We start from the raw sequence: 27,663 nt of genomic DNA, 5'->3' as shown, positions 1-27,663 counted from the left end.
GCACAAGCATTTGTCAGCTTCAAGATAATCACTAACGTGTAGTGATTCAATACAAAAAAACTCCACTGAAAGCCTGGCTGTCATATGTGAATCCTCTGGTATTTCCCAGAGGATTTACTAGGAAAGAGTTTCTCTGTAAGGTGAACATGCACTTGTACACACACACATTCGAGAATCGTTTTCTAACAACCACCAAAATAAAAATAATACAATAGTACTAAAATAAAAATAGAGACACAAGCCTGAATTTTAGGGCAGAGACACTGAAAGGAGTATGAAGGAGTTAAATTCCTTTTATGAGACATAATTGAGCAATTCAATTTCATTATTTCATTTTAATCCCACCCGGGACTTCCTCTTCTTCCATTCCTATCGGTATCTCTCCATGCTTATAGACACTGATAGTAACCTGCCCTGTTTCAGAACCATACTTGTTCTTGACGTAGATGCTGTATTTCCCTGTGTCTTCATTGCAGACTTTCTCTATGGTAATCGTGACAACTGTCCCCTTGACATCCATTTTGTAACGATCTTTGAAGACGATAACCTTCTCGTTTTTGTACCAGGTGATTTCTGGGTAAGGGTCTCCAGATACACAGCAAGTTAAGCACAGGGTCTGTTGTAAAACAGACAGCAGAAATAGATTGTGAAGATATAAATGAGCAAGGAAATTCAGTTGTTGAGAAATTAAGAAAAATAAAAATCAATTCTCTTAAATTTTCAACAGGTGAGATTCCAAGACTGTCCATGCCTTTTCCTGATATCCTCCAATATAATCAGGATTAACCTGGCTGAATTCACTGGGCCTGACTCATATTTGTGATACTGTCTTTTTATAACTTTCTTACACTGTAGAAGTGACACTTCAATAGGCACGTGGTGAGGTTGCAATTACTTTACAGGATTTTTATTCTCCCTATGTACTAGTAAAGGGGAACGTGACTCAGAAATGTAAGCAGCACGCTGATATGATGGGAAAATCCGGTCCAGGACTTAAAGGCCTTAGTCCAATCCTATGAAATAGGAAGACAACAGAAAGGGTCTGGCTGTGAAACAGATCTAGGAAGCAGTAATACCCGGAATCTGCAAGAAAGAGGTTCTGTGCTACAAAGAGCACCTGTATGTGCAGAAGCACGTGCATGTTTGGAAGCACCATCAACGATATAGGGGGCTGATACAAGTATTGTGGAGGGTACCACTTCACACCTCCAGCAACTGCAGTGGCTCAGGAAAGCTCCTGGGAACATACAGGAGGGGAAAACAAGTAGTTTTCTCCACAGCAGTTATTCTTCTGTGCCTGTGCAAGGGCCAATTATTCGAACATTTACTCAGTATTACCTTGTCCTCCATGATGGTGGCAACATCTGGCAGACCTTGAACAACTCTGGCACGACCTGGGAATGAAAAAAGATGATCATTTAGTTTTCCTTATCAGCGTGCCACTTGACTTGTTGCACAGAAGGAAGGAAATTAATTTACTTACGCTTTTCTGCTACTGCTGCTTCCCTGAAAGTGAGAGAGAGAAAATTGTAGTGGTTTTGTGTATTAGGCATTGTATTGTCAATAGAGAATATGACACTCAAAATAGACTTTGCTGCAAAAATATTTAGGCAAGAACTTACTTCAGCCTTCTGTGCTCAGCCAGGGCATCTTCAAAGGCTGCAAGGAATGAAAAGGTTTTAGGGAAAGTTGCCATTTCTTTCATTTGACTTAGTAGATTCAACATAATGCATCCATGTTGGAATTACAGGTGTTTGTGCACATAGATGTGTATAATTATCATCTAGACAGTATCTGTAGCTGCCTTGAGGAGATGTGAATCTATTTTTATACTACTGAAATTGAGTGGGGTCTAATATTCTCTTTCCAAAGAGGAGTCCAGGGGAGGGAAAAAACCCAACTTTGAACAGTTTGGAAAAGTCTTTGTAAACCTGAAGCCACCTTCTCTTTTGTAAGATGCTGCCTGTAAGCTCTGTTGGCCTGTGGAGGAAGCAGCTGCCCTCCCACTCATCCTGGGGAAAACCAGGGGAAACCTGGTTTTCCTGGGGAAACCAGGAGCACATTATGCTGTGGCTGCAAGGCTCCCTAAAGGCTCCGGTGCTTTCTGCTGCACAGTTCTCTTCTTGTGTTTCCTTTGACTTCTGGGAGCACTTCACTGTCCTTCTTAAGCCAGTTTCATCGTGTGCTGCCATGGCACTGCGGCTCCAGCTCAGATAAGGGAGAGAGGAATCACTGCCCATGATTTGAAGGAGTCTTGGAAAGCAGCTCCAGTTACCTCATTCCTGTGATGGTATTGTTTGACTCAGCTTACCTTGTCCAGACAAGTCAGTTGACAGTTTGCGAGAGTTGTTCCCATCAAATAACTCCAGGGTGTATTTTCCCTTATCTGCATCTGTTGGGTTCAGAATGTGAAGCCAGATCTGATTCATTGTGCTCCCAGCTTTCAGTCTGTCACGGCTTTCCAGTTGTTTCTCCCTGTGTAAACAAATTATATCATTTCAGTAGCATTTGGCTGTATAAATTAGTATAGAGCTGTATAAATTAGAGCACTAACTTTTTTTTAGACCTATACTGGTTAGAATAAGGAGCAGGAGGCAGGACCTCACTGTTAATTTTACGGAGTTACATACTTGGTCACTTTTGAAAATCTCAGGGGGCATCTAGCTGTGCTTTTAGGCAGTCTGCCAAAGCTCTACGAACTCAACAAAAGACCCCTTAGTTCTCATTTAGGAGATTAAATAGGATTTAGATGTTGAATATTTGTAAGCGTTTAGCCCTTAAACATTATTAAAAATTGGCCTCCTTATATATGTGTGTAGGTGGTATCTAATAAAACACCATTCCTCTATTTTATGGAGAATTTATGAGGCTAAATTAGCTAGTGTTTGGAAAGAATTTTGTAATGTTTGGGAATATTTGTTATTCAGAGTAGGACAACAGAGTGGTGTAGGAAAGTACAAAGTAGTAGAAATAAAGAATTTGAAAAAAACAACAACTTCTTTTCCTGTCTGTAACCAAGGTGGCTGTAACTGAGCAGTACCTTAAATGCATCATTATTATTCTAGTAAACATGATCACTTATAAATATTTCTTCAATGCTAAGGTAAAAATAACATGACTGCTTATTTTGGAATTCCCAGACATGTTTCAGGACGCAGAGTGAGTTGTGTTTTTTAGCCCTTACTCAAACATATCCACCATTGTCTTAAAAAGCTGCGGGCTCTGGCCCAGCATGTTTAATTTTGATGATAAACAGTTACAAGCAACAGCACTCCAGAAGCCTTGCAAATATCTTTTGGGGACTTACTTGTGATACCAAGTTGTCTTCATGTAGTCTGTGTAGTACTTCACATCTGTGTAGATCTTGATGCCTTCTTCAGTAGGCTGAATTTTCAGAGGTGTAGCAGAAAGAGCTAATGGTATAATTGAAAGACTGAAATTGAGGAGGACGTTCAAAAATGCTTAATTTTTACATGTTATGCAAACAAAATCCCAAGCAACCTGCTAACACTTCTCTCTGGAGAATGTGGCTAGCTGCAAGGAGAATGGCATTTTAGCTCTTGAAGACCCTGGATCTATTTACAGCTGGTAGAAGAATGTCAGCATCTCTTCTAGAGCCCTGGGGCTGGAATACACGTTTCCTGGATGGAAATAGTATAACTTGGCCAAGTTCAGATAACAAGTGATGTGAGAAGGAGCGGGCTGCCGGCCTGTGAAGGTTACAGAATTAATTTGTAAATGCAGAGGGTTTTATGCCCCTGGGTTCATTTACTGCCCATCCTCCTTGACAATTTGGAGGTGCTTCTAACACTAAAGGAATAGTAATTGAGTGGCATGTACTTGATCCAAACCTAGGGACAGCTCCTGAGCGGTCTGCTCTGATCGTGGCACCCCACCTTACTCCCCTTCGTTACTACCATCAGCTGATAAGAAAATGACGTACCACTAATCCTACACAGCTCCTTGAGAACGTCTTCAAAGGCTGCAAAGACATAAAGATTTAAGTGTCTGTAAATACAATATTTAGCAAATCACATCTGAGCTACCGACTTAATTTCATTATGTTTAGAATGTATTCTATCTGGTAGTTATGGTCTTTTTCTATTGCCAAGCTTACTTGGAATGGAGTTTTTACCACTGACTCATTTATTTTTAGATGCTGGGCATTTCTTACTAAATTTAGATGCTTCTGTCTTCCTTAGCATTCAACGTGTGCAACAGGCTGCCTCACAGATAGCAGATTTGTGTAGCAGGTTTAAATGATAGATTCCAGATGTCAGGGTAGGGTTTAATCCTGGGAAACAGAATCTTCTGACTGATGCTGAGTTGAAGTGACTGAAACATTACTGAGCTTTTAGCTGTGGTCCTTGACAGAATTTATCATGCGGTCATAGCTTGATAAATGACTATATATGTAAATGACATTAGAATGTCAGAACTACCCATTTATTTTTCAGTTTCCAGAGCATATTCAGAACACTGAAAAGTGAAGCAGGAATCTGCAGTAACGTGTGATTGTTTTTCCACTCGATTTAACAACTATTCTGTCGTCGTAATTCAGCCTGGAATTTTTTTCGCTTATGGGGGATGCAAAGTGGAAAGGGAATTTTGTTCTCCTGATGCTTTGGAGGACTGGCTGAACTTCCAGGAGTGAAAAGTTGTCTGTGGATTATCACATAAAGTGCAGTATGGACAGATGGAAAGAAAAGCTCTGAAATCAGATACAAAGGAGACTTTTATTCTGTTCTTTGGGCTCTGTGTAGCTCTTGCAGAATACAAGACTGTTTTACGTAGTGCATTTTGTGACTCTGATCTCGCATGAAATATTTGTGATTTTTAAAATGATCAGCAAATATATACATGCTATAGTAGATCAGGAAACTTTTAAATTTGACTATTAACTTTTTATGCAGGTTTTAATCCCTATAAAAGCATGTAGGTCCTATGGTAATTAACAATGTGGTAGAAACTTATGAAATTTGTTTTTAAATCCAAAATTAATCCCAGGCAGGGGTGTGAATGTGCATTACTGCCTGATACAAGGTTCTCTTACCTCCTTTTGTGAGATCAAGTTGGGTGTAATCCTCTCCTCGGTCATCTGAAACAGCTGCTTTGTATTGGCCCTCATCTGCTTTGGTTAACTAGCAAATACATATGTACATTTGTAATATATAAAAAAAAAAAATCACCAAACAAAACTCCAAACCCAAACACCCCCCCAACAGAAATTTCATATATCACTGAAATAGGGCAGGATTTGGAAAAAGGAGATCAGCTGAGATATTCTCCTTCCCTCTCTATGAATTTGGTTGGATGATGAGAAAGGAGGGCAGAGTTTTTGGGCACAATTTGCCCCAAACCTCCTTTGAAAGGTTAGAACAGACACTGGTTCGTTACAAACTGGTATGGTGTCAGTCATAGACAGACACTGGTTCATTACAAACTGGTATGGTGTCAGTCATAGACAGACACTGGTTCATTACAAACTGGTATGGTGTCAGTCATAGACAGACACTGGTTCGTTACAAACTGGTATGGTGTCAGTCATAGGGAGCCAGCGTCTCGGCTTTTGCCCTCAGTCACCCTGTACCGCTGTGTGCCCTTGGTGGTGTAAGGTACAGGTACGTCTGGAACTCAGTGGCGACGGATGCCTACTGCTCCATAAATTTTCCTTGTGTTGCTTTTGCCAATGCTCTTGACTTCCAGCCTGCACTGCTCCTGTTGGTCCTCAGACCTGGGTGAGCAGAGTTCCTGTTCACATGCATTTAGCTACTTGTTTGCTATAGGTGATTCAGCTGTTTGAAATTAAGATGAACAATTAAATCCAAACAAGATTTGAATTAGTCACGCAGAGATTGCACGAGAACTCTGACTGCACCATCAAACTTCCTTTCCTCAGCTGTATCTTCTCTGAGGCACAGTTAGGATTACAAGGGCTGTTATGTTGGCTCGTTTGGCCATCTCTGTAGGTCAAGCCAGAAAATTTCATTCACTTCTGTAATGAACTCAGTAACTTTTTTTTTTTTTTTTGTTACTAAAATTCATTTGCAGCATAGGCAAACCAGGCCTGATGAGAAAATCTGAAAAGCCCACGCTTTTCTTTTTAGCTGCTCAGGACACCTTAAACCTTTAACAGCCACTCGCTGTTAAAAACATCCTATTTCTAATTCGGATCTATCGGACTATAATGTTAAATCATTTCTGCTTTTTTGCCTTTCTCAGCATTTGCTCAATTTCTGTCATTTACTGGGACTACCCAAAACACATCCATATTTTTTGCATTTTCATGTGATCACCAAAACCTCTGCTTTGTGATTTTCACCTTTTTAAGACGAAGAGTTCCTATCCCAGTCTGTGGATCAAACACACCACCTGCTCGTGCTTTCTTATTGAAGAACCATTGGAAGCTGGTGTCCTTTCTCAGGTTTGTTGCCTGTTTGAAGTCAACATTTAGAAGTCAGGGTCCCAAATGCATTTTATTTCTCAATGCCTTGATGTCCTTCTAATATGAAACATCACTTGCATTAGAGGTTTGCTGCAGAATCTTAGAAACTTCCTTCTTTTTTAAAATTTCTGTCCAAGATAAATTATCTCTTAACTTTCATTGGTCTGTAAATAAGCATTTGGATGAGCACTGCTCATACTCTTCCCTTAAAATTCACATCTCAAATTTAATGCTAAAGGGATTCAGACTGTGCAGTTGCATCACATAGCCGTATGTACCTTGCAGGTGAGGAGCACTTCACAGTTCTCAGTAACCTTCCATTTCAAACTCTCTATGAAATGTGGACCTGTAAAAGAAAAGAAATGTCTTTCTCCATGCATTTCCGTAGCTCCCAAGTGTTACCCACAGACGTGCCTCCATCTACTGGTGCATCCCAGCAGTGCGGGCTGCAGGGAACGCTTCGCGCTGCCGAGTTTTGCATGTAATAAGCACCGCAGTTTAGAGCATATAATTATTGCTGGTTTTGTAATGTCCTTAGGTTGAGGAATTCCTTGTTGAGGAATCCTATCTCAAAATGTAGTTAATGATGCTGCCTAATCAGCCCTTTGTGTCTCTGCTTTGCATCCAGTCGGTGTAGGAGCTGACAGATATTTATTTCCCAAGTGAATTGCAATAGGATAGAAATGCCATGTACATCCTCATTTTCTTCCTGATTCCGGGAGGGTAAACTGGGGGACACATCATGTTATATACACTTCCACCTTGTGCTAAGCATCTCTGAAGACAGGAGACTGGACCTACAGTGTGGTATCACATTTGGTATTAAGTGAATATTTTGATCCCTGCTAGAAGGAGATCACCTTTCCAACTCTAGTATTTTTCCTCTGAAACTGTTTTATAAACTTCTTTTTTCATGAGTGTAAGATGGGAGATAGAATGAAAGTGGAATGCATGGTTCTTTTTAAACTTACAGAGAGAATCCTGTTTTCTACAAGGAAGGCAAGTGGATCTTAATTATATTCAGGTTGGAAAATTTTCAGAATTCAAAAATGTTCAGTGCTACAGCACTGATGCAGAAGATCTGTACTGGGGATTGTGGCTAGCATGGCTAAAATATTTAAGTAAATTATTTTTATTTTTAAGAGCAGGGCAGAGTATCTTAAAATAAGGAATCATCCTAGTGTGTTAATCAGCTTAAATAGCTCACTTTAAAAAGATGATAAAGAAAATTATTTAGAGCAGTCAGTGAAGTAGCTTTGCTCAGGTTTTGCTGCCCTGTTGGCATAGTTCCGGCAAGTCATTAACCTTCGGCTCATCTTACCCTGCTTTTTCTTCCATTCTCTCCGTTTTGCATCAGCCTCCTCTGCAACTTTAGCAAAACCTGTGAGAACAGCAATGGTCAAAGTCAGTGTAGCGCTTGAGAAATTTTTGATCACCAAAGGTATTATTAGAGCTGTGATATTTGTTTATAAGACATCTCTAGTGGATGGGTTACCTCTGGTCCCTGCTGAGAACCCTTCGTTCTTTCATTGTGCTGGTTGCTCAGAACCTAACGTTTATTTTCATTGAAGCAAAAGAGTCTTTGAAGACCTGACTGTTATGTATTTAGGAAATGAAATAGGAGTTTTGACCATACAAAAAGACAGACTAGAAACCCTGAAGTGAAAATGTTTAAAAGGTAAGAATCACAGAAGAAGGCAGAGAGCATAGAATTTACCTCTGTTTTAGACAACCGCATGTAACTTCAGTTATCTCTGCTTCCTTCATTATCAGTGAGGAAAAATGGGAACTTTTAGAGCACAATTCACGAAACTGCTCTTCTATCCTGAATGTATCATGTGCCAAATCACTCTGGAAGACTGCCTGTTTCTCTGCTCCGGTTGTAAAGGGAGTCAAGTAGACTTGACATTTTATAGACTTTTTTCCCATTCAAAAAGTTTGGACGCTTCAGAAGGTCACTTGAAAGCAAACTTGAAAATGGAGATAGACACTCTATGGGGAAGTATTTGGATGAGAATTTTGTTACTTCCTATTTTTAATTAATTAAACAGGCTCTGTACTAGCATAAACAACGACCCTGTATGTTCCACGTTCAGCTTACTTTGTTGCTTGGACTTGTCTTCAAGTACAGCTGACTCTGGTTTCTTTATTGCGTTCAGTTTAGTGCAATTAACCAGCTGTTAAATACACTGAATTTTCAACCTGATCCTGTCCTGAGATAAATGAGTACATGTAATAACACGTCGTACAGTTTACTGCCAAGTCACAGACAGTTTCCACAGCAAGATAATATGTGAAACATTTGAAAAAAATAACTAAGAATTCCACTGGATATTTTGCTTTAGCAGGGCATATTTATCTTCAAGAACCCTATTTATAAGAGCAAAAGCTTCAATTTATGTTAAAGAGAAATTCAGATAATTTCTTACATGATTCCTGGACTTCAAATGTGTGCTAAAATAACTATCTGTTCTCCCCATTCCCAGGGTGCCATTATAACTGTTGGAAATACTTTGAGGCCTTAAGTGCCTAGAAAACTTTCCACTGAGCATGGCAGTCTATATTTGATCCTGAATTTCCACTTACATTCATCCACAAGAAGTAGGGTGAATTGATTTTTAGCTTTTCCGTCTTGCAGCTGGGCAGTGTACATCCCTTTATCGTCATCACAGAAATTCTGGATTATCAGTTCTACGAGACCTTTTCCTTTGACAAAGTTTATTTTATGTGTCTGTGTAAAACAAAGGAAATATGATAAACTGAAGTTTTTCCACAGCAGAACTGTTCCAAGGTCAGATCCTGGCACAGCATCTTCTACAACACTCAGACATTACAGTTCTTTTATATATGTATCCTTATATACTTCCCTCATCTTACAGGAGTGGTGAAGCCAAAGCATTCTGATATTCTGTATTCTGAGATTCGTCTGTTATTTGGTGATGTACGTAGGTATAGTAGAATTGCTTACAGCAGAACTTCTCTCTGGGAGAAAGTTTCTGTTCAAACCACGTAACACAATACATACTTTCTTGTTGGATATTAGACTTTTCAGCTTACCAGAATCTGTAAGATTTTTAGTATAATAGAAACGTTGCACTTAATTACACATCTGTGGTGTGTGATTGCATATTTGGGCAACAATGAGTAATATTGCTACCCTCTTGACATCATGCAATCACTACTGAACCTTTTATACATACACCCCGAAACCTGCCAGACACTTAAACATAAATATCATGATTATTCCTTACTGCCATGTTTGCTCTAAGCAAATATTGTCGTTACAGCTTGACAAATACTTTGTGATGGTGCTTAACCATGTCAGTTCTCCGATGTAGAAAAGACAGTTCTTAGAATAGACAAAGCCTTCAATAAATTTGCTATACATTGCTTTAAAAAACCCCAATGTGGCAGTAACAGCGCTGAAATTCTTTGGCTTAGTCCTGTCCCTTTGGCCTTTTTGTTATCTTGGCATTGCTACACTGCATTTAACTGACAGGTGAATGATTTATATTGTTCTTTATTTTCAACAGTTCTCCCCTCTGGTCCTGTCATTCCAAATACTTTTAAAATGTTATAATACTAACTTGATATGGGAAGACAAAGAAGAGGCTAGAACATTTTTTTAAATGTCTGAGAAGACTGGAGTGCACTGTAACACGATACAGTGTTATTTCCAATGCCTCAGACTGAGAAATAAGTCACTTTCATCCGCTCTTAGAATGCATTAGATTTATCTGTATTCAGTTCAAAGAGACAGTTTGCAGCTTTGCTTGGTAAAGCAGAAGACAAATATCCGGACTCATTGTGAGAGATGGTATTTCTTTGGCATCCGCCGCAATGAGTCGAGTTTGTCCATTCCAGACAAAGCGCTCAGCCCTGCACAGGTGTGTGTGTTTGTAGTATCGGATGAATTGCACGTGGGTGAGGTTTGCTGTCAGAAAATTCCATAGTAAAGGGAAGTCTCTGCTGCGGCAAGATTGTCGGCGGCAGCCTCTCAGGAGTGAGAGGGTAACAGGAAAGCTGGAATATTACGAGGAATACAGATGAATATTATGCTGCCTTGAACTAGCAGCTTCAATGCTGCAGCATTGCTGGACACCAAGACTGGACAGCCTGAGAATCAGTTGGCTTTCTGTTTATGCACAGTGGCAAACGAAGCCCTATACTCTTCCAAAGTCACGCATCAAAATATCTGATAGGAATTTAGAAAACTGGGAACATACCCATTTGCTCTATCTCCCTGTTCAGCAAGCGAAAGGTAAGTCAGAATGAAAAACGAAACAAACCAAAACATACTGGAGTGCTTGTGAGCTCCTTGTCATTGAAGATTAAATGCAGCTCTGCTTTCGGTGACAGCTCTTCAACCTCCAGCCACAGCCGCACTTCTCCTTTCTCCAGAACATCGATGTTCCATCCAGATATCAGCTTGATCACTGCAAAACAAAGAGAAGCCCAGAGGGGAATTCAGAGGCAAGCTGCAGAGTTTGGCTCAGCCAGGGTTATGCCAGGGTTCCCCTTTCACAGTCTGCACGTGTGGCTTCTCACTGGTTCAACTTACGTGGGTTCCTGATTTCATGGCTGCGTTTCAGTAACTTGTCCAGATCTGAAATTCAAAGAATAGCAAGGAATTTAGATTAGTACAACTAGGCCAAAACAAATTAATCGTATCAATTTAATTTAATTTGTTAATGAACTTTATTTATGTCAAGAAGAATATAATAAGTACAAAACATTCAATAGCGGGGAGGAGCGGGAAAGGTTATGAAGATAATTCTTAGTTACGTCTGAATAAGGAGTTGGTTGTATCAATTCAAGAAACATGTTAAAGAAGTTTTAAATCGCTGTGATAGTGTAGCTGTGTGTGAAATCTGAACTGCAATGGGAAAATGACCTTCCAGGAGCATGGAATCTTTTCTTAGGGCACTGTAAAAGAAACTGCCCTTGAGCCTTCAAGGAATGGGAAACATCTTTCTAATGATGCCTCTTCATGAAGAGATGTCAGTCACTTACTATTCCTCTATGAGAAACTTTCCTTTAAACATCTAATATTAGAAAATTATGGCACATTAGGTTTTTCTTCTTGTCAATTATTAGTTTTTACCTTCTTTTGTTAAAGTGCAGCTGGCAGAGATATCGTCATCTACATCCGTGACCTCCACTGAATATACACCCAGATCCTTTTCTGATGGGTCTTTCAGTATAAGCTTAGATCTTAGAAATAAAAATAATAATAAGAAAAAATGCATTTTCCTCAAAAATTATGCCTTCTGTAACAGAATGTAATACATTTGAATCACCTGGAACATCAAATATAGCACTTGTTGTCATTTATATGTGACACTGAGGAGCAAGGCAAAACCATCAGCAATATGATGGCTGATGCTTCCCTTTTGTGACCTGAAGATTGCACTGAATGCGTTTCATGGACACCAGAGCTGAGAATCAGGGACAGAGATTTGCAGAAGTTCAACTGTGTGTATGTATTTTAGCTGAACAGTGGAAGGAGAGGGAAACATTTGGCTTTACTTTTTTCTCAGTGTTAAATATGCTCTTTATTTGACAGTCCACAATTAATTATCTCGGTGTGCATTATCTACTCACTTATTGCCTTTCTCCTCAATGTGAACTCTGTCAGCATCTGGTGGTCCTTCATAGTCCTTTGACCAGATAAATTCAGAGGAGTCATTCTTTTCAGGAGCTTCAAAAGCCATATAAATGAAACCCTCTTCATCAACCCCAAGTTCAATTTCATTTGTGCCTGCATGATTTAAAAAACACAATCCACAAAACGTTCCTTACCAAAAGAGATCAGGACTTAGCTTCTGGGCATCTAACTCAAAAAAATAATTAAAAAAAAAAAAGCCAGAGTGTACAGCTAGAGTAAATTAATTTGGGCAGTTTGATTTGCTAATCTTTATTTTGACTGAGGTTCTTTCTTGCAATGAAACATGTAGCTGATGTTTCATAAAGCAGTTTTTTACTGGAATCATCACAGTATTTACAAACTTTGCACAATCTTGTCACTTTCAGATGCATACCGGGTTTGGTTTTAGCTACCACAGGATCCGAGGGGAGTGAAGGAGGTCCAATTCCAGCCTTGTTCAGTGCTCTTACTCGGAAAATATAGCATTTCCCTGTCTCCAGATCTGAAACCTGCAGGAAACAACGACAGGAATTAAGGTAGGACTAAATGAGAAGCAACACTTGGATACTAAGTGCATATACAGACCTTCATATGGGTGGTGGCTATGGACTGCTTGTTTATTTGTTTCCATTCCTCTGACCCTTCTTCACACATGTCTATGTAATAGCCTGTAACTGGGCCTGCTCCGATGTACAATGGCGCTTCCCAGTGTAGCTTCAGGGATGAGTCTCTAACTTCAGAGCACTTCACATCGTAAGGAGGGCCTGTTCAGAGAAGGGGAGGCTGTCAGGCAGTAACATTAGAAAATGCAACCCAGTGCACTGTGTCTGAGAACAGAAAGCAGAGAGTTTGAAGATAACAAGTGAATAGTGGGGCCATAGGAGATGCTTTCCCTGCTAATTAACTGTAGAGGTAACTCCTAGAAAAAAGCAGACATCAGCTGGCTTAGTGTGAATTGCTTTGGTGTAATATACAAAGACATTAAGATATTAGATCCAGATTCTTCATTCTCTGGAAACAATATTATTAAAAATACCTGGGTGCTGTGTCTGTGTAATGCAGAAATAAGAGCCTATGTCGGAATCAGAACTTCCCCAGAAGTGTTTGTGTGCTTTTCTATAGTAGGGACCATCCTTATACAGACCTATGGTTTTCAGAAGGCCCTTGGATTCACAGAAGAGTGAGGAGATAACTAGAACTGGTAATGTTCTTCTGGCTGTTTTTACGTGAGAGATACCTGGTTCTGGCATTGTCCATTCCTCACATTTGAACAAGTCACTGGGTTCAGATACTTCCCCAACACCAGCCATGTTCACTGCACAGGCACGGAATTTGTACAGGTGACCTTCCTCGAGATTGCTGACCTTTGGGTTCAGAAGTGCAAACAGGTTACTGGTACAGCCCTGCATGGCCGGAGCCTTGTGAGGGTAGGAAGAGAGTTCGGGACTAGGGGAGGTAGAGGAAAACCAGCTCAACCCTTGTTACAGCTATGGTTCCCACTATGTCCTTTAGGACAGCATTATGTCTGAAATGAATACCGTGTAAACTCGTTGAGGAATTGGCTGAATATTGACTTCGTGCCAATCTAGCTCAGATGTATCATGCTGGTCAAGGAAATAACCCAGAATCTTCGTTCCTCCCTTTCGCTTCGGGGCTTTCCAGCCGATGGTCATGTCGGCTTTCCCACAGCTCAGGAGAACGAACCCGTGTGGTGCTGAGGGACGAGCTGCGCAGCGAAGGGAGAGAGAAAACAGGGGATTGTTCAATGCCGGTTTGGGATTCAGGGATCAGGGAAAGAGGTGTAGGTATGGGATAAACTGGGCTGAGGAAATCCCTGTGTGCTCGTACTAGATGTGATTCTAAGGCCCTCTAATAGCACTTTTGCACTGTAAAATTATTTGGAAACGACCAGGTTCTTATTTGGAAGTCACAGGAAAAGTGATGGATGTGTCTCAGGGTGTTTCTTGCATGTTGCTTTGTAGTTTATCTGGTAGAAAAGATGGAAGCAGTGGGTCAATAAAATGATGGAGGGCTAGATACTGCCTAATGTGGTTGGCAGGATTTTGTAATTGCCCTGGAGAAATTCACAGTGCTGATTTCAAGATACCGGGATAATTGAGCACTTAAAATGGCCACTTGTGCCAGTGCCAAACAAATGCTGAAAATGTAACACACTGCTAAGTCAAAATGCTAATTAACCGTGTCCATCCTTGACAAGTATAATTGATGACTATAAGCTGCAGGGTGCAAGAAAATCAGTTCCCTGTTGCTTTGCTTTGCTTATCTGCTCATGTGGTGTACCACTACATGTAATAATAGCTAGGCACGATAGATACAGGTGTGAGAGATGTAATTTTTGTGTGCACGTGCGTGTAAGTGTTACTTACCAATAGCTGGCCTCACAACGATGGGATCTGTTTCTGGTGAGCTTTCGCTTAGTCCTGCCTCACTGACAGATTTCACACAAAAGACATATTCTTTTCCAGGCTGCAGGCCAGGAACAGTAAACCTAGGAGAGAGAATTAATATGTTTGTGTTTGACTGTGCAAAGTACAGATAACCAGTCTTTTGAGCAGACAGCAATACATTTAATAAGCCATTGTTACTTGCAAAATCATTATGTGCCTTTACAAATTAAAGTGCACTGTGTCACATGAAATGGCTACCAATAAATCAGACAGTAAGTATGGAGCAGGTGGAGAGGTGTCACACTGCTGGCTGGCATTGCTGGTAGAGTAAATAGGACTTTTTTAAGGATTTTTTTTGCTTACATGTGACCCTCACAGCTAGAGAAGTTTTCTAAATCCTATGTGTGAGTGACACCAATTTACTCTACTGGAAAGCAAGCAAAAAAAATGGAATGTGGTTCTGCTGGTGCCACAAGGTTTATCTACGATCTGCAGATCCAGAGTCTATGAAGATATATGCAGACTTTGCTGTCAGTCTGGCTTTGGGTGTAAAAGTGAGACTTTGAGCAATATTTGATGCTAAAAGAGGAGAAGGTGTTTGTGTGTGTGCGTGCCTCTGTGTGTGCAGTGAAGGAAGTTCTTTTTTTATCTGAAATATGACTCCAGCCATAAACAGTAGAATCCAAGTTGGCACCCTGTGTTCTCCCAATGGAGTGTTATGGCTGAACTCACTCGTTACATGTCACGGGCTTATTATTGACAGTTTGCCATTCTTCTGTCCCAGTCTCCCGACAATATATGTAGTAGCCAAGAGGCTCCAGACCATCCTTTAACTTATCCCACTGCAAAGCAACTGATGTCTTGGTGTCTCTGAAAGCTAAAACCTGAGATGGTGGAGGCAGAGTAGCTAAAAACAAACAAACAAACAAACACAGAGAAAAACAGGAGGTTTTAAAAAGTCATAAATTAAAAATTACAAGTGTTGTTGACCTGTTTGATTTATTCACCTTTTCCAGAGCATCACTTTCAAATTAGAGCAGAATACTTTGGATGTTGTCCCAGTCTACAGCCTGTATTTTTGTGTTTGGGCTTGCCATATCTCATGTTCCTCTCCCTTACAGCCCATCGCTTTCTGCAGTTACACCTACTTAAGCTTCTCTGAAGCAGAGGAGAAACAAGAGTCGTACAGTAACTCTCATGTGACTCCACTGTGAAACAGAACCTGCTTCACTCTTGAGAAAAAAGGACAGTATGAATGAACACTAGAGCAGCTTTAATATGGGAGAATATAAAAAAATAAAAGAAATAGTTAGTGCTCATCTCTTTACATAATGGAAACATGGGCATGGGTCTTTGCATCTCTTACTGTTGTCAGCTCAGTCCAGGAAGAAAAAAAACAAGTCAGCCCTGCAAGACTGCTGTTCTAGCTGAAGCCCCAGAAACAGGCTCCTTCAGCTGGCATACCGTTCCTTCCAGCACTGGGCTGTGCAACCTCTCTCTTACGCAGTGCTGGAAGCGTATTTGGATTAAACACAGGCTTCAACTGGTCCTCATTTTATTGAATGTAATTCCCCCATCGTTGCTTGGTTAGATTTACACTGCACTGACCAACTGCAAAGTAATTAAACGAGGATTTAAGGCTTTAAGAGATTTCCTGATATCAAAGCAACTGCGGTGTAAACATATCCATGAAGTTTAAAGGAAAGCGAGGGCAGGGGAACCCACATGTTACTTTCATGGTATGTGTCCTCTTCCGTATCATTAGTGTAGAGCATATTAATGAAATAATTACCCAGTTTTGCTCCAGCAGTTACAGGCTCACTGGGCAGGGATGGCTCACTGATTCCATACTTGTTAACAGATCGCACGCGGAAACAGTATGATTTTCCTTTAACAAGATCAAAGAGTGCAAATCTTGGGGAATTAACTGGCATATCCAGATTAACCATTTGCCAGGAGTTGCTGCCTACAATCGACTGTAAAGAAAAAGGTGGTGATTTACAACTCATGTTGTAAATCAAGCTTAAAACCCTCCTGAGCAATAACAAAGCTGATCTTTACAGGAAAGCAGTTTAAAAACAAACAAAACCAAACAAAAATATAAATTATATATTTCTTGTTGATATACTCAAGCTTTTCTTCCTTGGCAACAGAGGACCCCTTTGCAGCAGAAACGGTACAGTGGGTGGGCAAGGAGTCTGCATGAAAGGAGATTGGTAGAAGATGGTAATTAACCATCAGAATGATTAGTTGGGAACAGGAAAGGGAACTATTGTGCAGTCCTTCACAGCTTTTCCACACTTAAGGGCCCATAGGGCAGGAACAGTCTTCCTGTTCAAACTGCTGCTCTTCTGTGGTATAAACCATAATTGTTTAGTCTTTGTTAATCACTACTACTTGAGTTGATGTCAGGAGTCAGGATCCTAGCTCGAGTGCACTGTGGGGCTGGAGAGAGGCTGAGCAAGCCATTTTTGAGGCTGTGGTTCTCCAGTTACTGACACAGTGAATAGCCTTGCCTGTGCTACAGACCATCTGAGAAATAAGTGATTCTGTTCTGCAATTTCCCTTCTATGCAATACTATTTTCTTACCTTTTCCACATAATATTCCAGTGGCTCTCTGCCTCTTGGATCTGGTTCGTCCCAGGCCAAAGCTACATAATCTTCTCTGACCTCACTTGCATGAACATTGGTGGGTGGCAAGGGAATTTTAATGTGTCCTATGGGAAGTTAGAATAGGCTATGTTTTAGACATAACGTGGCAGGAAAAAGAAGTTCCTTTACAAAGGATTATGTTTTCCCACTGTAAAGTAAGATTCTTCAATATAAAGGAGGAGATTTAAACCCTTTGGGGACATAGAGACAATTCAAGACTGTTATAAAAGTTTGTGCTGTTTAGGATACTTTTCGATCCTTGTGCAGCTTACAGTGATACTTCACCATGTATTTTCCTAAGTGCAGTCATGTTATTACAAATCTGATTGTTGTAGAACAATCATTCCTGTCTGAGAGACTGGCTCAGTATAAATTTGAACTTACCTTCCAGGTCATCCTTGGAAATTTCAATTGTCCTGCCTCCGTCGTATGGAATAACTGTAATGTCAAACAGGGCAATATTATCCACTGAGAGAAGATGCTCAGGACTTTAAAAAAAAAAAGTGTCATTTCGTTATGTGCATTAGTGTATAGATTTCATTACACATACAAGGAAACGTTGTAACTGGTGTTTTGATCTTTTTCCTTTCAGAGCAGTACTAAGGTGGGTTCAGCACAGGCTCAGCATGGCAGTGTGTTGCAATGGCATTTGTGAGAATGGGGAGAATCTGGACAAACTGCATTCGGTTATACCTGCGACCTCACATTGTATTTAAGGAGCAAATTTTCCTGTTTTTAGTACAAACCTGTCACTCTCTTGTCCTTGCTGGGGTCATATGTTGTAACTGGATCACTGGTTTTTGAAGGATGGCTGATGCCCGCTTTATTGACAGCCTTTACTCGGAACTGGTACGTCTGTCCTTCAGCAAGGCCCAAGACAGGGTATCTGCAGGTTTTCACAGGCTTGTCATTGCATGGGACCCAGTCCTCTGACCCAGCAACACACCTGAAATGAAACATAGCTCATGGAGTTCCTTCATGGTTTTCCTACAACATAGTCATGAGCCTTTTTTGCTCAAAGATGATCAACACACAGACCTTTCAATGTAGTATCCCAGGATAGGGCTACCTCCGTTATCACTGGGTGCTACCCAAGAAAGAATCAAGCAGTCTTTATTTACATCATGGCATTGCACGTTGAGAGGGGATCCAGGTGCACCAGCTGTTTCTGCTGCAGCATCTATAGAAACACCAAGTGATAATGGTTAGCTCTTTTTCTTCTCCGTACCAAAATTTTCATTCAATGGCTGAATTTTAAGCGTCTAAGGGCCAGTAATACAAGTCATATTTTCTAATATCTAAATCGCTACTAAAAATAAGGACATTTTGATAATTGTATCCATGCATAAAATTGGGAGATCTTTTCTTGTGTATGAAGTTGCGAATTCCTTTATGCCAAGGTGTTAGGAAAGGAGCTTTTGTTCTAAGTTGGATAGATTCCTGCTTATACCTCTAACAAACACGTAAGTGGTCTGCTCTTTATATCCACCCAGTGAGGGGACGCGGATAGTGTAGAATCCCTCATCTTCTTTGTAAGCGTGTGACACGGTCAGAGAAGCCTCCCGGTCTTGGCACTTTAGTTCCCGACATTCGGAGTTCTGCAGCAACTCACCTGCGAAGCATGAGAAGGGGTAAAGGAATTCCACCTGAACTACTCGAGTCAGGAGTGGCAGATTTCCAAATGCAAAAAAACGCACAGAGCAAGACGAGGACGAGGATCTGTAAGACATTCCTGATGTTATTATGCCCCTGAGTTACAGTCACGGACTCTGATCCTGCTTTGTTGCTCTGCCTCTCTGAGGCTGAATCGGTGAGTGAAAGGTTCTCTTCGCACCAGGTAACTGGATGCTCTATAGCCTGCCAAATATTATGCCAGCTCTAGCTGAGGATACATTACTGATCAGCAGGCGGGAGCTTTTGTCCCAGCAGCGCTCAAAACCAAGAAAACAGCATGGCACACGGTGTGCATTTTAGAATCATAGAATCACAGACTGGTTTGGGTTGGAAGGGACCTCAAAGACCATCTAGTTCCAACCCCCCTGCCATGGGCAGGGACACCTTCCACCACACCAGGTTGCCCAAAGCCTCATCCAACCTGGCCTTGAACACTTCCAGGGATGGGGCAGCCACAACTTCTCTGGGCAACCTGTGCCAGTGCCTCACCACCCTCAGAGTGAAAAAATTCTTCCTTATATCCAATCTAAATCTACCCTCTTTCAGTTTAAAGCCCTTGCCATTAAATCAGTTTTGTGTATTTTTATCAGATCTGAGAGCCACACTCTAGCCAAATTCTCCTAAAATCACTGCAACTCACTAGGCCCTGCTGTCCTCACAGCTGACTCTGGCAGTAGTGCTGGAATGGCAGGAGCAGACTTACTGTGCTGCTTCTGCTCTCCAAAACTGAGGAGCTCAGAAAGATTACTGGTTTGGCTAAGATTGAAGTTCTTGTTTGTCCGCAGAACAGCACAGTATATCCAAAAGGGTTTTTTCACTAGAAAACCACTGGCTTTTTGGTGAATTAACAAGCATTTGGAGCTTCCGCTCTGTAGAACTTAGACTTTTAGACTGTTCTTATGAGCAGAAATAAGTCATTACCTCCAAAACATTTTAGTGGTATCATCCTTTTACAAATTAGGAAAACATACAAATTAAATAATAACATCTGTAGCTTGAGAAGAGCTGAGAGCAGTTCAAGAATCCTAAATTTTAATTATTTTCTGTGAACGTTAGCTCACAGCTATGAATTCAAACGGTATATTCATATAGGTATGTGTATATAAACTTATCTGTTGCATACAAACCATCTCTGAACCAGGTAATGTCTCGCTGGTGTTCGAGTAAATCAGAAGAGAAGTAACAGGAGAGGGTGAAAGGCTCCTTTTCTCTTGAAAATAAGGGTTTCAGTGGAAAAGCAAAATCTGCCTCTCTGGCCATAAGGGACCCTGTGAAATAAGAGTAAAAGTCAGCATGATAAAGAGACTTCCCAGAGCCTTCCTCTTTGTAGTAGTTTTACTGTCATGTATTTAGGGTGGTAGCTGAGCCTTGCACTTTTCATGTGCAGTCAGGCTAATAGGAAAAGCTATCAGAAAAAAAGAATCAAATTGCTTTAGGCTATAAAAATAAAAGAAATAATAATAACAAGTCATTTACTCACTTCTGTATATTTCTGAATCAAATCCTGACTCCTTTCCATAATATTCTATAAGACAAGAAGAAAATACATTTAGCAACTCTCATGCCAATTTTTATCTTCTCAAAAACCAGTGATCCTCAGCAAATTATGTTTTTCCCTCAAACCAGCTCTTAATGTGAACCTTCAAAGTCTCATCGTATGGTAAAACATCACTCATTCGGCAGCTGGTGACCTTCACAACCAACCGAGGATGTGTCTACGCAGGAAATTGTGTGTATGACTGTACTAGTGGTAGAAGTGATACTGCTTCGAATGCTCATGTGCACACAGTTATTCATAGCTGAGGAAGTTGGTTTTTTTTTTTTCAGTTTGGCTTCTGTCTTTTTAAGCTGCACGAGGAAATTTATGCTGAATAAAAGCATGCGTACAGCGAGCTGCAACTTTTGTCGCATGAGTGTACCAGGATGGTACTGTCCAAGTTAGAAGCATGACAATCTGGGATCATCCATCACTGAAGTGCTTCAGTTATGTCCCTGTTGGGAGACAGAGCACGACAGAAAAAAGTGTTGGCATCATAAACATTACTGAAAGCAGAATTTGGCCCAACCCCTGGGTTTAAACAGCATTCCCAAAGGTTTATGTGGGATTCTTGAAGACTTAAAGCTTTAACCAAAAGAAAGGATATCTGTCCTGAGACATTGAGGTGATTCCTGGAGCCAAGGGAGGTGTGTCCCCTACAAAATCACTTGCTTCAACAGCCATGGATTCTTTGGAGGCATCATACGTGAAGGCTGGCCTGCTTCACCTACTCCAGCCTGTGAGAACTGCTGGCATCACAGCATAGAATGTTTTGGAGCTGAAATCTAAGAACTGGTGCACTTAAAACAGGATGAAATTGAGACACTTTGTTACCTTTATAAGCTGCAAGAAATGCCCATAAAATAATGCCTATTTTTTCAATGGATGAAGCTTGACAATAGCAGAGCTCACTCACAAGCAAAAGATGAGGACTGTTAATAGCTGAAGAGGAAAGAAATAGAAAGCACAAGAGGCAAAGCACAGCCTCATCCCAGGTCCTGTGAGACCCTCAGTGATGTCTGAACTTCTGCTGTAGGAACCACGGATCCTGGAGACCCTCCCCTGGCATCAAGGGCATTCCAGACAGTGTGGGGCTGGGAGAAGAGATGCCATCGGCCTGCCTGGGGGATGAGGAATGTTTCCAGTGGAGGCAGGATTAAAGCCTTGGTGTAGTCTCTATTTTCAGAATGTTAAATGCAAATAGCAAAAGGAAGAATCATGTTACTGGGATGGCATTAGGCAGGCTCAAGGGAGAAGGAACAGTGGGAGCCTCTCACCCGCCATCACAAGGAACGATGTTTGCAGGCTGTTTGAAACGCTGGTCAGGCTTGATGAAGGACAGTTTAATCAGGCACTTAGAGGTGAAGAGAGCAGTTCCATCTGAGGTTTGCTGTGATATACCTCAGCCCTTATTCTATCATCGTGCCTGCTCTGATCCTAAAGACTCTGATGGGAATTGGGAGGAGTATGTGATTATTGCCATGGATTTTTATTTCAGACAGCTGCTCCTGCTTTATGGCAAAGGCCCAGTTCCCGAGTTCTGGACATATTTTAAGAACCTTTGTAGAAGAGAAGCATTACACACCTGGTAACTTTTTTTCTGTATTTCTGTATTAGAGTAAGGGAAATTTAGGAATCTGGGAAGCAAATGAAGGTTTTCTGGGCTATTATACATGTCCCTTTAGAATTGCTAAGTGTGTGCTGCATATTTCCAGATATGCTGAATTTTTACATTGATTGATTAAAAGATCTGAAAGATATCATAAACGATACTCTTCTATTACAATTCTGGAGTCACATTCTTCTGTAGGCATATGCATCCCCAAACGGTATTCGGATGGGATCAAAATACGGCATGCAAAGACTAAGGATGATAATAACATAACCCATGACAGAGCCAAGAATATATTAAAGCACTAACAATAAATATATTATCTAAACCAAAGAAGACCCTTTCTGTCTGCAAAAAAAGTAGTTCAAGCTGGGTTTGCAATTCAGTCAGTCGAAGAAACCCATCTCTTCATGACTAGGAAGATGTCCAAAGCAAACCTGTTCCCTTCCAATTCATCTGTTACCATGTGAATTACTCCCTGGACTCTGTGAGTCCTGCTGAAGCATTTAGTTATCTACAGTTCTGTAAGTCTATTCTGTTCAGGCTTTTTGTGACAAAATTGTTATTTTTATATATATGTGTGTGTATATATATATATATGAAATATGAAGAGCTAAACTATGATCCTATGAGACTGCACTGCATATTTCTTAAAGCTTGATATAATTTTCCTTTTTAAGTCCTGGTAGTTTACTTCCTTCACCATATGGCTTGTGCAGAATGTGTATCTACGGAGTCTGTGCCAGTTATTTTAAGAACAGCACAGATCCAAAGAAGAAAATTGTATTTGCTCTTGGTAGCTACTGATTTGAGAGAGAAATCCGGTATTCCCTGCAATATTGTGCTGAGAGATCCCCTTGAAAGCCACAGTACTTGTTAACCAGTTTCTTACTTATCTTTAGAAATGCAGCAGACTCTTTCTAAGCCTGGTACGTATTTAACTGTATGGCTGTTTCATACCAGTCCAGAAGAAATAAGTACCTAAATTTAGTACAATTTTAGCACAGTGGAAGGACAGCTGTGTCTGTATGGAATCTGAAAGATTTTGCCTGTGCCCAGAAGTGACTAAGAAAGAGAAGCCGTTGTATCAGCCATATACACATTAGTTAGTGGTAGTTAAGGATTATTTTACCCAGTTGTGCTTTTCCCTCACTGGTAACTGAGATAAATTCTCCTCTCTTATTAACAGAGTGCTCACTTCCTTCTCTGTTTTTCCAGAGTGTTTGTATGTTCCTACGATATAATGTATAGCACTGAAAATGTTTTGAAGAATCTAAATAATTTGAAAATGTAAAATCAAAGGAACATTTTCTACTTACTCCTAACAAGCACTGTAGCAAATGAATAAGCCTCGCCGTACTGATTCTTAACTTCAACACTATATTCAGCAGAATCTTCCATGGAGCATCTGGAAGAAAAACATTTCCCCTCCTATTTAGGTTTGAGTTACAGTTCATACTTCCCAGGACAAATTCAAAGAGTTCCCCTTTAATCTCAGAAGTTAGAAGCAGATACTTCCTTTTCCTTTCGATTACAAGGATTTCTTATACCGAGTGGTCAGTTTTTTCTCTTGATACACAGAAGCAGAACATTTCAAGTGATGAACAAGCAAAAGACCTGTGGAACACTTTGTTCCACTGAAGATATGCATGTATCTTTATCACATGCGTAATTCACAGAGCTGTTGAACTAATGTAATTCTGGTTACATTAATCCATCTTAAATCACATTGGTATGTCTGCTTGTGAAATGCTTTTAATGCACATGGCCTTACTCTGAATGAGAACATTTTGGCCATGTCTAAAAAGACCAAAACCAAATAAGGGTCTAAATTTCTTTTTTAAGATTTTTTTAAACCTCATGAACTGCTGTTGAGATTGCTTCCTAATGGCAAAGCTTTAGCTCAGACACAACACACTGATGTCAAGCAGGCTCAGATTCCAGAAGAATTATCGTTTTTGTTTTGCATACACAAGCTGGGAGTTTCAGCAGAGCAAGTCTTATTTGAGTGAAAAAACAACTCAGACAAGAGCACATACATTACCTGCTGATGTGCAGGGTCAGCATCCCAAACTTGTTCTTTATCTTGTACTTTCCTGCTGGGGCTAGGCGAGGATCAATACGGACTCCATTTTTGTACCTATGGAACACAAAGGAAACATGCTGCTTAGGAAAAGTCAGAGAAGTTGAGTGGTAAAATTAACACTTTATTTTAAAATTAACCTTGCCAAATACAACAGAGGCACAACAGAAAAGAGGAGTAGACACAATTCCCTCTTTTACAGGTCTCCCACATCAATCCAGAACAGCCTCGCGGCCAACCTAGATCCATCCCCTCCTGTGGTCCTGCGTGCCCTTCGTCCCTAGGGCTGCCTGCAGGCTGCCCACGGGCAGCTTGGCATCGGCTCGCTCCTTCCTCCTCAGTTTATGCTCCCTGCTTTGCAGGCTGTGTGAGGGAGTTGCAGCAGATGTCTCGCTTCTTTGTGTTCACTGGGAATCTGTGGGAGGTTCATATTCTCTGTGCTCTTTGAATAATTCAAAGAGGTTGTTCTGGAAGGACACAGGACCTCAGGAGCTCTGACAGTAGCAGAGAGAGCTGCCTACGAAGTCATTAATAATCCAAATGTTTGCATACTTCAAACCTTCCATGGGAGGAATGGTCAATCACTTTAACAAACTGATCAAAGTGCACTTTGCGAATTGTTTTTGAGGTGATCTTTCATTTATTTCCTGCTGTTATTAATGGTAAATGCTGCAGTCAGGCCTGGTCCATAACACTTTCTCTCCTGTGGTTTGGTGAGTAAATGAAAGAGTTGGTTTGTATTTTACAAATTGTAGAAGCGATGGCAGTTTAATGCCTGGTAGCCAAGGTAGCCAAACCTTGATGGTGTGTATGTGTGCAGTGATTTTGTGCTGGCAATAGATTCTGGTTTCTGAGACTTAAATCCTGAGTTTGCCTGCAAAACAGAGGACAGCACCAAGGGAATCAGGGAACTCTATGTGAATGTCAGTCCTATCCCAAAAGAAGCCCTGTAGGGCTGTCCACCGCCTCCACAGCCCACTGGATACTTAATGCCTTTACTGGTTTTTGGATACTAGATGCCTTTACTGGTTTTGACAGTGGAACTGGAGAATTGAAAGTGTTTTCTGTGATTTCTGAGCCTGCCCCTTCCTTCCTTCTGGCAGGACACAGATGTTACTCCTTGGGTTGCTTCCTGAAACGCACAGAGGCCGTTAGCTCCACGGGCAGCATGAGTCACTGCTGTCGACTGACATACCACGTAACCTGCGGCGGTGGGGAAGCCAGGACTGTACATGCCAGCTTCACTTCCATCCTCTCCCAGACGGCGTGTACTCTGAGGGGGATCCAGAACATAGGCGGTCGCCCCGAACGCAGCTCGATGTATTCCTTCTCCATACGTGCCTTTTCTACAGCCTGCAACAAGGATAGACTAAATAAAGGCAGTAGAAAGGGATTATGTTCTAATTACACAAATTCCTTTTACGAAAGGGACGTGTGATAATGCTTCAGTGGCAGGAGTATAAGGTGTCCTAACACCTGATGAGGTTTAGCGTCCTCTCCAGAATGCTAGTTAGTCTTGGCAATTTTAATCCTGTTGGCATTTGCTACCAAGAGAGATGTCTGATCTGACCTTCCTCCGAAGGGCCTTCCGGTCAGCTCTCACACGCAGCAGTCTGCAGTTCCTAATAACCTCCTTCTCCAACTTTTCCATGTCATTCCCAAACCGAACTCTCTTTTGCCCCCTCTGTTCTAGCTCTAGGATGGCAGCTTCTCTTCTTATCTTGTAATCCCTGCAACAGAGGATGATAAAAGCCAGCAGAAGTTAGGGTAATGCTTTTATTTTGTTTTGTTCTTTTTTGTTGTTGTTGTTTTATAGCACATATTTTTTGTTTAATCAGAACAAGGGTTAAGCTTGCATGCAATATGGGTATGGATGTCAGGCAATTATGCCTCAGGAACCAGCAGTGCTACCATGAGAGATAACACTTTCATGGCACAAGAAGGGAACCCACTATTTGACCGCTTTTAATCTTGGGCAGGGAACTGGGAGAAGGATTAAAGGGAGGAGGGATGTTGCTAACTACTTAGGTTGTTCAGCCATCACAGAAGGATGGACGGCAGAATCATTGCCAAGACTTTTTAGGAAAGAGGGAGTTTCATCTCTTACCATTAATTTATTAATCTGACTGTGTTTTCCATTTATTCCTATGAAATCTGGTTTCTCTTAAGCCCTTGCTTGGGAGCAGGGCAATATTACCCATTATCACAGGTACCAAGGCTATAAAATTTTGTTTCCCGCATTTTACTTGAGATCTGGTGTTTTTTGTTTTAAGGAATGATTGTATTTGAGTTATAACGGTTTCTGACTTACTGTGGTATTTCGGAGGTCAAGGCAAGGGCAGCTGCTATCGATAACTCTGAAAGGCTGAAAGCCTCTTCTTCCTCACTTCCAGAGGCAGACGCATGTAAAAGAATCCAGACAAAGTTCCATGATTTCATAAACTCAAAATCCAACAAATCTGTGAATGCTCAGTACCGAGTGTAGAAAGTCCTGTCCGGACCTGATTTACTCAGCCTGTCCTTAACTCTGGGGCTTACCTGGTTTTGAACTTTTTCTTTCTAGTTGTGGAGGTCATTTGCAAGCTCTGTTGCCTCTCCTCCTTTTGCTCCTCCTCTCTGTGGTGGGAGAAGGTTCGGGTTCCCATGCTGGGAAGTCAAAAATGAACTTTCTTGCTGGAATAGAATAAAACATAAACTGGCTTTCAAATAAGACACCTTGACAGACTTATCACTAAGTGCTTGGTTTGCTTTGACGTTCAAGGCCCACGAATGAAAGTCCCTATAATAATACGACCTTCTGGCACTCAGACTGTGAAAGGGGTTTGTTTCGTGATGCTTCTGTGAAAAATGGAATCAGAGGAAGAAATCAGTAAGTCTTTAAAGGCAGCTGAAGCTGTAACAGAACAGTAAGTAGGCAGCATTTTGTGGGTAGATTTGTTTTCCTAGGACTGATCTTGTGCTCTAAATCTGGTGGATATTCTTCCAGAGAATTCCATTAGATCAGACCCCCAATATAGCATGCAGACAAACGAGGAGCATCATGAAAAGAGAGATCAGAGGGACATGGAAAATTAGGGACAAAATAAGGTATGGAATGACATATAGTGAGATATAGAGGAAACATTTAGAAGAGAAGCAGATTTTTATTCTGGAAACTATACTGCAGGGGTAGCTGTGATGTCAAACAGCCTGTGACCTGGCTCCCAGTTTGTGATCCCACCATGTGCTGCCCCTGCCTGGATGTGCCAGCGGTTCGATACGGCAGCACTGCTGAACCGAACACACGGGCTGCAGAGCAGGAGTCACGGTGTCAGTGGTAGCTGGAAAATCCAAGTGCATTTTCTGGAACTAACTGGTTCCAGTTGCCGTGGCCGAAACAGAGCACTTCAGCCTGTGTTCCCGTCTGCGTATCTAGGCTGCTCACAGAACAGTCACAGCTTAAGAGGATAATGCTTCATCCAGTCCTTTGAGTGCATCCTGAGAGATCAGTTATTGCTTCTTAGAAAAAGGTTGGTAAATCATGGAGAAAACAGCATCCTTCAGAAAATTAGCCTTAAAGGAGCTGCTCAGTGAACAGCAGGATTTTCCCCAGAGAGACTGGAGA

The 27,663-nt window shown here is 41.1% G+C and overlaps 1 protein-coding gene across 1 annotated transcript; it reads right to left on the bottom strand.

The window, feature by feature from the left end:
• Positions 1–325: 325 nt before the first annotated feature.
• On the bottom strand, positions 326–26,704 carry MYOM3 (myomesin 3). Its single transcript, XM_009989056.2, has 36 exons — positions 26,598–26,704; positions 26,371–26,445; positions 25,630–25,789; positions 25,255–25,412; positions 24,021–24,116; positions 23,296–23,384; positions 20,308–20,352; positions 19,955–20,095; positions 18,604–18,765; positions 18,192–18,333; positions 17,900–18,099; positions 17,538–17,591; positions 17,091–17,218; positions 16,293–16,476; positions 15,233–15,407; positions 14,480–14,601; positions 13,631–13,818; positions 13,330–13,456; positions 12,678–12,856; positions 12,487–12,601; positions 12,050–12,206; positions 11,550–11,659; positions 11,007–11,051; positions 10,745–10,881; positions 9,032–9,176; positions 7,767–7,826; positions 6,724–6,791; positions 6,323–6,433; positions 5,054–5,141; positions 3,944–3,982; positions 3,308–3,413; positions 2,312–2,475; positions 1,623–1,659; positions 1,484–1,506; positions 1,339–1,394; positions 326–616 (listed from the first exon to the last, which is right to left on the bottom strand). Exons 1-36 carry the CDS (start codon positions 26,702–26,704, stop codon positions 326–328), a joined length of 4,284 nt encoding a protein of 1,427 aa, XP_009987358.2.
• Positions 26,705–27,663: the final 959 nt, after the last annotated feature.

Source organism: Tauraco erythrolophus, chromosome 24 (assembly GCF_009769465.1).
Source record: "Tauraco erythrolophus isolate bTauEry1 chromosome 24, bTauEry1.pri, whole genome shotgun sequence".
NCBI lineage: Eukaryota > Metazoa > Chordata > Aves > Musophagiformes > Musophagidae > Tauraco > Tauraco erythrolophus.
Note: the sequence above shows the minus strand (reverse complement) of the source record. Positions and strands in the feature narration are given on the sequence as shown.